Below are 13,481 nucleotides of genomic sequence, written 5' to 3'. Positions count from 1 at the left end.
TAAATATAGCTCTGCTTGGCATGCCTTTGTAATTTTCCAGTCCACTGGTTCTTAATACCTGACAAAAGCACATTACAGATGGTTCTTTGCCTGTGATATCTCCATTTCAATAATGCGCACAAGGGATGTGAATCAATAGGATGTCAATACACAATTGCGCAGTAAGCACTCTGCAGTGTTGCAATGGTCTATTTTAAGTGATCAGTATTGATTTATGTAATCAGGCAATTCACATACATTATGCATATGGACTGACGCCAGAATGATTCAGAGAATGTTGTGGTTTCGTTTAAGAGGTTTGTTTTGCAGTCACTTTTGTAATAATATATATATATATATATATATATATATATATATATATATATATATATATATATATATATATATGTATAATCACTTTGGTAAATCTCTGACTTCAAGCACTCTCCTCGATGTCAGTCAGTCTAGTCGTCAAATCAAAGGGCTGGAGCTAAATTTGGGTCTGCCACTCCAATTAGATTCAGGAGAGGAAGAGTGCAAATGAGAGCGGGGGAGAGGGAGAAGGAAAGGGAAGCAGCCAGTGAGGGAGAGGAAAATTGAAAGTGAGCGAAAAAATTGGGGAAAATGGGTTGCTGATGACGTACCTGGCAGTAGACATCTGACCTGTTCTGTGCCGCTGTGAGTGTTTGTACGCATGTGTGTGTTTCGCCAGGACTGGTGTAATTCCTGGATATGACTCCTGTGTGTGTCTTGGGAATTTTAGCAGTCTCATATAAAAGGGTTCCAGCCAGCAGGAGGGCTAATAAAAATATCAGTTTCTTCGCCGGCAGCATGAAAATGTGTCTTTACTAAAAGAGAAGGCCTAGTATTGGCGGATGCTCACTGTAGCTATCCCAGTCTTTTGCTGCAAACAGATTTACAGAACAATTACACACTAAGTATACCGGTGCTCTCCTCAGGGTTAATTTGGTTTATGAATTGGTATTCGGTATTTACACAAGCGCTCTTTTTTATCATTATTTTTTTTTTTAGTGTGATCTATTCAGAAAGGCACAAACCATCCCCAAATCAAACAATCCTCAACGCCCTCAGCCATGAATAATCATAATGATAATTATACTAAGGAAGTGGACTGTGATTTTTTTGTTAGACATTATCCATGTCTAGCTCCTAATGTGTGTGTGTGTGTGTGTGTGTGTGTGTGTGTCTGTTTCAGTTCAAGAGGATGTTGAACAGGGAGCTTACTCACCTATCAGAGATGAGCCGATCTGGGAACCAGGTGTCTGAGTTCATCTCCAGCACCTTCCTGGGTGAGTGAGGACACAGTAAGGTAGATTCATTGGCTTGGAATAAAAATCCATCCTGCCTCAACAGATAGAAATAACACTGCAGTGATCATGGGAATCTATAGTGTCCTCATCATATCGACATACATACAGCATCTAAAGTATATAAGTGTAAATGGTTGCTATTTATACAAGTGTATGGTATCAACATATCGAATTCAGACAGTATTTCTGGGTCATTTTACAAAACCTGCTTTTTGCAGGTTGAACAATTGCAACATAAATCCACTGTCAAAGGTTAATAGTGACAAAAGCCTTAAACCTCATGTTCTCTTACCATGTTGTTTCACTGCGGTTCTCCAGACAAGCAGCATGAAGTGGAGATGCCGTCCCCTCAGACCCAGAAGGAGAAGGAGAAGAAGAACAAGCCCATGTCTCAGATCAGCGGGGTGAAGAAGCTGCAGCACTCCTCCAGCCTCACAAACTCCAACATCCCTCGCTTCGGAGTCAAGACTGAGACAGAGGATGAACTCGCTAAGGTTGGTGTGTGTGTGTGTGTGTGTGTGTGTGTGTGTGTGTGTGTGTGTGTGTGTGTGTGTGTGTGTGTGTGTGTGTGTATGCGGTGAAGGGGTTCAGGCAAGGAGGAAAGAGAGAGGGCATACAGGTGATGGTGGTAAAAAGAAGGATGGAGAAAGAAGAGGTGGCCAAAGAAGGAGTAAAGGAGGGAAAAGAAAAAAATAAAAGAGCAGATAAAAAATGTTTTGTTTTTTTTTTCTCTCTGAATGTTTCTCTGTTTTCTTTATCAGGAGCTGGAGGATGTGAATAAATGGGGCCTTAACGTTTTCAAAATAACAGAGTTCTCTGGGAACCGGCCACTGACAGTCATGATGTACACAATATTTCAGGTAATAATCATCACTATACCCACCAAACTTAGTCACAGTAGTCATTTTTCTTGTTTTTCTGATATGATAATATTTGTTTAATCTTTGTTGTGGATGCTTGTAATGCTTGTCTTATCCTCAGATTGGCTGGATTGTAACCCCACTGTTGATTTTCTGGTTCACAGGAGAGAGACTTGTTAAAAACTTTCAAAATTCCACTTGACACCTTTATAACATACCTGATGACCTTAGAAGACCATTATCATGGCGATGTGGCCTACCATAACAACATCCATGCTGCTGACGTCACCCAGTCAACTCACGTGCTGCTATCCACCCCCGCCCTCGAGGTGAGCCACATGTGCACGTGCACACACACACACACACACACACACACACACACACACACACACACACATCAAATTCACACAAGCTTAAGCTCACATTCAAATATACACACACACACCAGCGCACACCCCATGCTTCCACAATCAGCTTCAATCAAACTGCAGCTCAAAGTCCAATCAATGGCTCTTAGTTGCCGGGATATTTTTGTCCTACCATTTGATTCTCTCATCAATGCCCTTCTTCTGCCCCTCTGTGCTTGATTCTTTATTCCAGGCTGTGTTCACAGACCTTGAGATCCTAGCTGCCATTTTTGCCAGTGCAATTCACGACGTGGACCATCCTGGAGTCTCCAACCAGTTTCTCATCAACACCAGTGAGTCTAAATACAGCTCAGAGTTAGCGGCTACGTCAGTGGCTCAGTGGCACCATGAGCGCGCACTCACACACACACACACACAGAAATGCACACATGCTTTCACAGTTTGATACTTAGGTAGGAATGCACACACACACACACACTGAGGCCTCTACCTCACAAAGGCATACAGACCAGCATTGTGCGGACACATACATTTTAAAAAATGTCTTAACAAGTCATTTACTCTCATGTTCAGTCTTAAAATCTGATTCTGAAAAATAAAACAATAAAAGTGGGAAAAAGTCTGTCAGTGGGCTGAAATAATCCCACTTGTTTCCAATGCAGGTCCACTTCTTTTAGGATTTTTTTTCTGGTCTAAATATGTTGAAACAAGGCAGAGTAAGGCAGAGTATGAAGGAAGTGACATTACAGTTCGGAAAATTCTGGAAACAAGCAGAGTAGCACTGGAAACGAGTAGGATTATCTTAGCCCACTGACATATTTTTTCACTTATTTTAAGATAACCAAGATTTTAACACGGAATATGATACTACATGACTCACTGAGAGGGACATTTTTTTGCCGTGCATCCTTGCTCAAATGAATACAAACTCATGTACGGGCTTAAGTTGCACATGTACAAAATTGACAAACAGTGACTGACAAACAAGACTTTTTTCATGCTTTTGTTAATTTTTTGGGACACTACAGTCTGTTGATTATCCAAGTTTTTGCCCTTGAACACATAAAATTCTGATAATATTTTCCCATGGTGTCTTTTGTTATCTTGCACTGATACATGTATATTTATTTATATATATATATCGCGAGAGAGAGCGAGAGGGTGACACACAGACACACTATCTGCATACACATGTGCACTTCATCTTGTTTTTATTAGTCACGTGTGGTGGCTTTGATGTGTGTGATTCAAAGGCATGTGAGTTCAAAGAGGAGATCAATAGTGCCCTTTCCTTGTGACACGACATCATTCTCTACTCAGCCTAAGGCGTCCCCAGGGAAAAAAACCCATCCACCCATACAAAACCACAGCGTTTCCTCCACCAGAGAGCTCACTGGAGATGTTTGATGTCACACGGCCTAAATGCTATTGTTGGGGCGACAGGGTGGGCTTGGGGTTACCGAGACCACCCTGTAACCAGCGCTCTGGGGTTCAAGAGCATGTGTGGGCAAGCATCTGCATAGCTGAAATGGCATTGAACACGACACTGAGCCCGTAGCAGCTCTCATCTTTAAATGAGTCTGTACTCTCAGAGTTTTCCTGTGGGGGTCAAAAATGTACATTTGTGTATTTTATCAATGCATACACTCAGTGGTCACTTTATTTGGTAACCCTCTACAGTCTAATACAATCCAATACAACTGTTCTGCCATAAAGTTTACTTCTATGATGCCTGTAATGCTCAGGTTTTCTTCTTGTCACACTAATAGAGGTGTTCATTCAATTCTGTGTTTGGCATTGAGCTCATAGTTTGTGGTGCTGTTGTACCGGACTGCATGTTATTGAGAGGTGTTTCCACTACACTTCTTTCCCCCTCATGTATGTAAATAAAGAGGACTAAATATTAGAAACGCCTTTCAATATAATGCAGACTAGTACAAGACTTCTGCAAACTACAATAAATACTCAAAAACTCAATAATAAACATAGAATTAAATGTAAACTTTCTCCACAATGTCAACAAAAACTGAACATTAGAAACTTTCTTAAAAGCTAGAATTTATGGCAGAGCTATTGCACTGAACTGCAGTATATTGCACAGGTGGTCCTGATAAAGTGGCCACTCAGTGTATATTAGGGGTGTAAGAAAATGTCAGTGCTCTTGAGTATTGTGATACTGTAACGTGTCTCAAAAACACTATCATTTTTTAATTAATAGTTTACACGCAAAGATGTGTGGCAGACACAGGCTCATTTTATGTTGTGTTTAAATGCCCAACCATTACATGTGAAGTGGTGTAATCTATCTTCAGCCATCTGACACTTCCACTCCCACATAACAACGATACTTGCCAATACACAGCCTTAATGTCATATATGTCAAAATATGTCAATATGTCTTGCACGCACGCACACACATACATATGCATATATATGTGTATTGTTTTTATAATTGTTGAACAGGCCTATCTGCTGTACAAGGAATCAGTTTTGTGGAAACCTCTGATCTGTACTCGTACATTCACATTCACTAAAGGCTGGATGTGCAACAAGCATTGCTTCCATTTGGTCATTTAGAAGAAAAAACACAAAATATATCAAATGAGCATTGCCTTAAACACCAAATCTGGGTGTCGTTCCAATCCTGCTGTTACATAAGAGTATTAGTAATATGTTATCAGGGTAGCAAAGAAACCTTGAACACTCATACATACAAATGTGTTGTGTCTCCCATAAGCCCAAATGGGGAATCCCTGCAGTAAAGGCAGTATGAGTCATCCTAGTTAGGAGCCACCAGACTGATCTTCTGTCAGCCACAGAGCAGGATCCCCTTTATCCATTCTGCTCTGCTCTGCTCCACTGTGGGCAAGACTAATGCATCTTAATGGAAAATCGAAATACAGCCAGAGGACCTTCAAATGACCCAGAGTGGGGAAACCTCTCAGTGGAAAACATGCTGCTGCGTTTGCTGCACTTGCTCAACAAGCAAGAGATGGATTGTGATACATGTACAACCACAGTACATATAAAATTTGGACAGGCCTATTAGCAGTGGGAACTCTGTTTTTATTGAGCATCTTATTCCATTGCTAAGATGTAAAATCTTGCATTTGCATCGCTGTACAAATACACAAATAATGTAAGCTAAGTGTCTCCCTGTTTTCAAATTTCATTTCATTTTCATCCATCTCAAGCTTGGTTTTCATTTATTTGACTGTTGGAACATTCATGTAAAGCATGTTGTACTTTTAAATGTCTGATGTACACCAACTATAATGGCATGGTTTGTCGTCTGTCCAGATTCGGAGCTGGCGCTCATGTACAATGACTCGTCAGTGTTGGAGAACCACCATCTGGCAGTGGGTTTCAAACTCCTACAGGAGGAGAACTGTGACATCTTCCAAAACCTGACCAAAAAACAACGACAATCACTGCGAAAGATGGTCATTGACATTGTGAGTTACCTGTATTTTGTGAACTTAAAGAGCTCTAAGGTCATGTTAACAAGAGTGGAACAAAGTACATTATAGGCATATTCGCTACGACAAAGGCTGCTTCAAAATGACAGTAATCAGGGTTCCCACCTGTCCGGGAAAATCAGGAAAACTTGGAAATGTATAGTCTTGTACATGGAAAACTCTAAAGCTGATCAAATGTCCTGGAAATATTAGTGAGATCCTAGAAAATGATAAAGTTCGACTGAGATCACATGTTCATATGTTTAGCTCAGCTCACATTACACATTTTTAGCTGCTGATGCCCCGTTGCAGTGCCTGTCCATGCCCAGCTGTCATGTTTTGGCATCTTACAGTGTCCCAAACAGCTCAAACAGCTAAAACTAACACCTTTATCAACACATTTGCATTTGCATGTTAGCATTGTTGTTAACATGTTAACTTTATTACACATGAACAACATGTTATACAATTCACAAACAACATGTTGACAACGTGTCATTTGAGAATTTGGCCACTTTGTTCATTTTGAATCACTCTAAGATGACTCTCAGCGAGTAACAGCTGACATGTACAGAAGTCATTGAATATGTCCCTGAAAAATCCTGAAAAACAATTCCCCTTAAAACAGTGGGAACCCTGGTAATATTTTGATTTGTTTGGTTTTAATTGCATCCTATAATTTGATATCCTGAATATTAATGGTTTGTCTTGGCTCTTTTCCCAAGGTGTTAGCAACAGACATGTCCAAGCACATGAATCTACTGGCCGATCTGAAAACCATGGTGGAAACCAAGAAGGTGACCAGCTCTGGTGTCCTGCTGCTGGACAACTACTCTGACAGAATACAGGTCAGACTGCAAAATCAAATATTATTTTTCTTAGGTTAGTCTCATCACTAAAAAGAACTTTGCAGTGGTGGTGGACAAGCCCGTCTTTGATAAACATAGCTGGACATGTAGTCGTCATCTTGTAGAGCGTGTGGTGTGTTTTCTGTCACGATCAGGTTCTGCAGAACATGGTGCACTGTGCCGACCTGAGCAACCCCACAAAGCCTCTGCAGCTGTACCGGCAGTGGACGGACCGCATTATGGAGGAGTTCTTCAGCCAGGGGGACAGGGAGAGAGAGAGAGGCATGGAGATCAGCCCCATGTGTGACAAACACAACGCCTCAGTGGAGAAGAGCCAGGTAACACACACACACACACACACACACACACACATACACACATACTTTAGATAGATAGATAGATAGATAGATACTTTATTCATCCCGCAGGAAATTCGCAGTTTTTCAGCAGTATCCACAGATTACAGATTAAATAAATAAAAAAGATAACAAAAAATAAAGAATAAGATCTAAGTACAACCCAGTGTGCAAAAAGCAATGTGCAACAAAAAAAAAACAGAAAAAAACGTGTGCATGGGTGTATAAAATGTGCATAGAGGTAGGTCAATGTGCAAATTTAGAAGAAATATACAGTATACACAGATGATAAATAGCAGTAAGCAATGTAAACATATAGTAGTTACATAGTAGGGATGTAACGGTCTTGTACCAAAGCTGAACATGTGGTGACCTTTCTCTCTCACCACAGCTCTTCAAACTAAAATTTTTATTTGTTTGTTTGTTTAATCAATATAGAACATTCAGCACTGCTTTTGATTATTAATAACATTAGGCCTAACAACTGGTCCTATAGTGGCTTGAAACAAAAAGTCCCGCATTTAATAAGCCACTGTTTGGGCGGGACGGACAGCACACAATCTAAACAAAAAGCAAGTGTGGATCTGAATTCAACAAAGGTAATTTATTAACAAAATAGCATAATGCATAACATTCCTCAGATTACTTTCAAAATAACAAAACACTTCATCAGTAATTCAAAGGTATACCTTCTTGATTATGATTTGTGGTCGAATAACTGTTCCACTCCCCCGTCTCACCAAGTGACATCCACCCTGGTGTCTCTTCTTGCAGTAACAGCGTAAATCAAACAGATATTATTCAATGTACATATTCAACCACGCTATATTTAACATAGCTTGTTTAAAACCAAGGCACAAAGCAAACTGTGAGAAACATGAATCACTGCACGCAGACATGCAGGAACCTATACAAATGAAATGAAGAGATGGTGCAGTTGAGATTAAAAAGAACCTGGAGACTTACTGTATAAATTAATCTGACTTGAAAAACAAAACAAAAACAATTAAAAAACAAGACAACAGACGACAAACTAAATTAGAAAGTAAACAACAGTGGATAATACAAGGAAATTATATATAAGATAAAATAAAAATGATTACAACCTAAAATAACAAACTAATCATGGTACTGCTTAAATAATCTCACTATTAGAGACTTTGAATTTTTCACAATCTGTCTGTCCTCCTGTCCTTCCCGTAGGTGGGTTTCATCGACTACATCGTCCACCCTCTGTGGGAGACCTGGGCCGACCTGGTGCACCCCGACGCCCAGGACATCCTGGACACACTGGAGGACAACAGGGAGTGGTACCAAAGCACCATCCCCCAAAGCCCCTCTCCCGCGCTGGACGAGGCAGACGACAGCAGCCGTCCCCCTGGAGGGGACAAGTTCCAGTTTGAGCTCACGCTGGAGGAGGACGGGGAGTCGGACACGGAGAAGGACAGCGGCAGCCAGCCCGAGGAGGAGGAGGAAGAGGAGGAGGAGGAGGAGAACAGCTGTAGTGACTCTAAAACACTCTGTACACAGGACTCTGAATCGACAGAGATTCCTTTGGACGAACAGGTGGGGGAGGAGGAGGAGGAGGAGGGGGTCGGGGAGGGGGAGACGCCCTGCTCGCAACCGTGCGTCGTGGAGGAAGAGGTAGCGGAGGAGGAGGAGGAGGAGGAGGAGGAGGAGGAGAAAGAGAAATCTCCTGACACATAGCAGTGTACGGACAGCACCTGATTAACTGTTCTTCTTAGTAATGACAGATGATTATTTATAGAATATTTTTTGGGTTTTGTGGAGTCTGTCTGTGTTTTTTATACATCTGTGTTTATGGTTCCAAAGCGTGCGCTGCTCTCCACCTTGGCCATTCCTCCCTTCTCATCTTCAATTGGTCAGCTTTGTTCAGACACGCCCACTGGTACTTCTACAAGTTTTTTTGCACTCAGGAAAACTCCTTTCCATTCCCGTTCGTACTCAAGTGGTGTGTGTTGATTTCACTTTTACACCTCCCCCTTTTTTTAGCCAGCTTACGTTACTGTAGGACTTGGATGAGCAGTTCAGATTCTACTCAGTGCTGTTCATGCTACATATATAATCATACTTTCCTTCCCCTCCGCTTCGTCTCAACCTTGCCGGAAGTTTAGCAGTGTTTCCGCGTTTTATCAAGTGCCCATTCTACAGAAGTGGTTAACGTTGTGTTCAAGGAGAATCGGTATCCTGGTTATGTCATTTCCTCCCCCCAGTGAATTAGGAGACGTGCGATGCCGCCGTTCCAGTGAAAACCTGACGGGACGGCGCAGAGACGAAAGCTGCTGCAGCACACCGGGGAGCGATGCATGGTGGGAATTTATGAGACACATTCGAAATGTGGAAGTCTTCCTTGAAAACCTGACTGAAACAAGGCTCAAATCTTACAGCCATGATGCTGTCCTAGACCTCTTTAATTTTTTGTATTGTACTGTATGTAAGATGGAGATATTTTCTAGATTTTACTTTTGCTATCTCTAGGCTTTGTTTTGTTATGAAAGAGACGAGAGAAGCAACTCATGACAGCCTTTTGGAAATCATGAAACCATTGGAGGGAAGTGTGTGACAGATTTTCAGTGTCTCGAGGTGTATCTTCACAGCTGGATGGCAGTAGGAGCGTACTGAGGTGTTTGCACTTTCTCCAATAGCATTTATACGATTATTCCCATGCCACTATACTCATACTTGGTTAGTCCTATGAATTGAATTAATTCATAACTGTTATTTCAGTGAGAATTTTCACTGACGAGAAAGCTGAAACCTGTCGTCCTTATGCTTTACTTTGAGTGAAATCCTTTCTTACCGATGTGGATGAGGCTTTTAAGTTTTTTTATTATTATTATTATTATTATTATTGTTGCCTGCAGTTCCTTTGAACACATCCTGAGACAATGCAATGCTTTGTAGTTGATATAAAAACAGCACCTTTTGTTAGAAGTTTGGGTGGCGCTCTGAGTGTACAGAGATAGAAACGGTGTTAATATCATGTTTATACCAATCTTATGAAAGCTTTTACTGTCATTTTGTTTTTGTTTTTGTTTTTTTTTCTAGCAGGTGCCCTTATTGTGCGTGACATACACATAACAAACCGCATACCTTCTCTTCATGATGTTCGGTCGTATCCATATCTGTCAAGCCACAGTTTCAGTTCATGTGCTATATGAGTTGATTTTTTGTTTGTTTGTTTGTTTGTTTGTTTGTTTGTGCATTTGTTTTTCACTTAATGTTTGTTTTTGGCCATCCTGACATCCAACACTAAGCCCAGTCACTGTCTTTGTTTCTGAGAAGACAATCAGCTCCATTGAGTAGTCGTCTGAGAAAGACTATCCTATACGTAGATACTCTAAATGCACTGATATATCCACATATTACCACTTTGATATTTCTTTTTTTTTTTTTTTTTACATTTAACCCGCCAAAATACACACAACAATGCTGTCTTACACTTCAGCCAAGAGTCTCTTCCTTTTTCCACACCTCTGTCATTTTTCCTGTTGTTACAACCGATGCTATTATTTATTGTTATATTTTTCTATTTGTTGTGTCTTTTTTGCGATATAAAGGTGGTACAGTCAATATTTCACTGTAGCATAGACCGCAGTACAGGCTTGCCGGTTACAATACCCAAATATGCTTTTTTCCTCTATGTACATAAAATATAAAAAATCGACAAATGTAAAAAGGAAAAAAAAAAAAACTTGAAATACTGAACATGGCTTTTTTTTTTTTTTTAAGAGTGCTTGTTTTACCGATGTGTAATTTCAGAGGTTTTATTTGATCTTTTGAGTTCTTATTTAATCTTTAATTTTGTGCCAAGATTTTGTTTTCTCTTTTCTCATCCTCACCCAATGCCCTTACCTGTACTACAGTTTTCTGGTTTTATCGCTGTTTACAAACATATATTTATTGTGCTGTATATATTATTATTATTATTATTATTATTATTATTATTACCATAATGCCATTTGTTGTAAATGATTGATTCTTATCATCCCTTTTGGTGATGGTGTGGCTGTATTATGTACCTCTTGTTGAGAGAATGTTTATTACACATGCTTCTTCAGTGTAAAATGATCCATCGATACGTTGCTTACCTGAGAACTAGCTCAGAGAAGAGAGGGGGAAAGCCAAATTGTTTTTTAAAAAGAAACTGTTCCTTGGCCCATGGGCTGTGCCTTAAAAATTAAGCGCATGTCATTTGTTTTAGTCTTTTTTTTCCTTTATTTTCTAGTTCTCCTCTTTTGCTGCATTAGAAAATCTCTTGGCTCGGGTTGTCCTGATCTACTGCTGGCGAAGGAACTGCTAGGAATTTGAAAAAATGTTGCCTTTTCACTTTCACAGCCAAACCTGGTTTCTTTTGGGGGGAGCTATGGAAATGTGGCACTTGCTGTCGAGCATGCTGTCAGTGCAGAGGTGATGTGCGTGTAGATTCAGGTCAACTCCAAGTCAAAGACTGACTACTTGAGTGTCGTGTGGCCTACAGCTGGATGTCTGAGAGTTGTATTCACTGTAGACCTGGTCTGAACAGCTCACACCCTCTTTAGGCCTTGCCACCACGCTCAGAAATATGAAACAACACGTCAGGTGTAAACGATATGGCAATAGCTTTCTTGTATCTGGTCAGGAGACGAGGTGGAGCGACTGTAACGTTGTCCACGCCTGTCTCGATTGTATCAGATCTACAAACACTGAAGGGGTGTAATAGGAGTATGAAGTTGCTTCTTGACCACGGCCTACGAAGCACCGAGGCTTAGAGACACGCCCGCATGTCCAGCCACTGCTGCATTAATTCTGGCTGAAATATGACGGTGTGTTGCTTATCTATGCTTGGCCCACACTTCCACTCATATTACTTGCAATATCCAAAACCACTGACATCTTTCTGCCTGGACAGGAGAGGGTTAGTATTTATATAGAAAAGGGGAGTAGGGATGGGGGGGGTTGGGTGTGGGGTGTGTGCATCATTGTCCCGCGATAGGGACTCTTATTTTGACACACATACTGTAGATTCTTAACAGCCCTGGACCAATGGAAACAGTGGGTTCTTTTCTCATTATGTGTTCTATTTTTTTATGGTATGAAAGGAATACACAAACTGTAACTTCAAAAAAAAAAAAAAAAAAAAAAAAAAGGTCTTCAGGACAATTATTTTTTTGGGTTATGTCTTTAGAATGCCAACTTGTCTGGAAGTTTCACAGGACAATTAAAAGGTTATTTTAATTGATTCTTGTTAATTGCAGTCTATTGGATAGCACTGTAGATCATACAACTTTATGTAAAAAACAAAAAAAAGAATGAAAAAAATGTTTTTATATGCAATGGATTAAATAAAAGCATGGGTTGATTCTGCCTACTCACTGGGTTCTTGTCATTAATTGTTGATAATATACACCCGCAGTATGGGTGTGGCCCACATTTCTAAACTGTCAGAAGGAGAACAAACAAACAAACAAAAACAGACTAAGGTGAGTTGGACAGATTTTGGTCTGATTTCAGTCTCTCTTTTAGGAATTTTAACATTACCTGGTTTTAAATGGTAGAGGAGGAAGACAAGAAAAAAAATCCAAAAATTCAAGTTCATTCACAAAATGTCTTTAACCCTTTGATGCATGAATTATGAAAGCCTGAGTCAAGATTTTTTTTCTTATGTGTTTTTACTCTTCTTAGGGCATAAACACTTTTGTGAGTCTCCAGACTTCTTTAAGGATGCAGGACTGGTATTACCATGTCATGATACTAGTATTAATGTTTTCAGCAACAAGAATTGACAGTCTCTGCATAAATCTCAATGGGAGGGGGGTGGGGGGGTGGGGGGGGTGGGGGGGGTCGGGGGGTTCTAACAGCTGATATGCAATTCCACCATAGGAACCATTGCATTTAGGAGAAAACGACTTCTAAACAGCTGTCCACTGTAGTGACCGCTATGCGCCAAAGGGTTAAGTAATCAGAAAACGTAAATGTAAGTGATAAAAAGGCCACCGTGATGAAATTGTAATTTTTAAAATGTACACAGAGCAAATTAGTTCCTTTATTATTATTATTATTATCATTATTATTATCATCATCATTATTTTAGTTACAGTAATTACATGATCCAAGAACACTTACAGTCATTTTCTTTACCTGTTACTGGCAGTGACTGATAGTGATTTGTCATCGCACACCCTGCACAGAGACATAATGATGTGCTGCATGGGGGCACCGGGCAGTAAATGCAGATCACGACCTTGCCGCCTTGTTCTCTGTAACTGAACAGCGTCACC

The 13,481-nt window shown here is 40.4% G+C and overlaps 1 protein-coding gene across 5 annotated transcripts in view; it reads left to right on the top strand.

Moving 5' to 3' along the window:
* Positions 1-12,571, top strand: part of pde4d (phosphodiesterase 4D, cAMP-specific) — a 179,962-nt gene extending 167,391 nt beyond the window's left edge. For all 5 annotated transcript variants that reach the window (XM_030059826.1, XM_030059824.1, XM_030059825.1 and 2 more), the window contains 9 exons: positions 1,196-1,289; positions 1,629-1,804; positions 2,072-2,170; positions 2,335-2,499; positions 2,771-2,870; positions 5,839-5,993; positions 6,722-6,844; positions 7,000-7,182; positions 8,404-12,571. In XM_030059826.1, the coding sequence (XP_029915686.1) occupies positions 1,196-1,289; positions 1,629-1,804; positions 2,072-2,170; positions 2,335-2,499; positions 2,771-2,870; positions 5,839-5,993; positions 6,722-6,844; positions 7,000-7,182; positions 8,404-8,907 (1,599 nt within the window). In that variant the 3' untranslated portion in view covers positions 8,908-12,571. The remainder of the gene's footprint in view (positions 1-1,195; positions 1,290-1,628; positions 1,805-2,071; positions 2,171-2,334; positions 2,500-2,770; positions 2,871-5,838; positions 5,994-6,721; positions 6,845-6,999; positions 7,183-8,403) is intronic.
* Positions 12,572-13,481: the final 910 nt, after the last annotated feature.

Source organism: Myripristis murdjan, chromosome 9, assembly GCF_902150065.1.
Source record: "Myripristis murdjan chromosome 9, fMyrMur1.1, whole genome shotgun sequence".
NCBI classification, from domain to species: Eukaryota; Metazoa; Chordata; class Actinopteri; order Holocentriformes; family Holocentridae; genus Myripristis; species Myripristis murdjan.
Note: the sequence above shows the minus strand (reverse complement) of the source record. Positions and strands in the feature narration are given on the sequence as shown.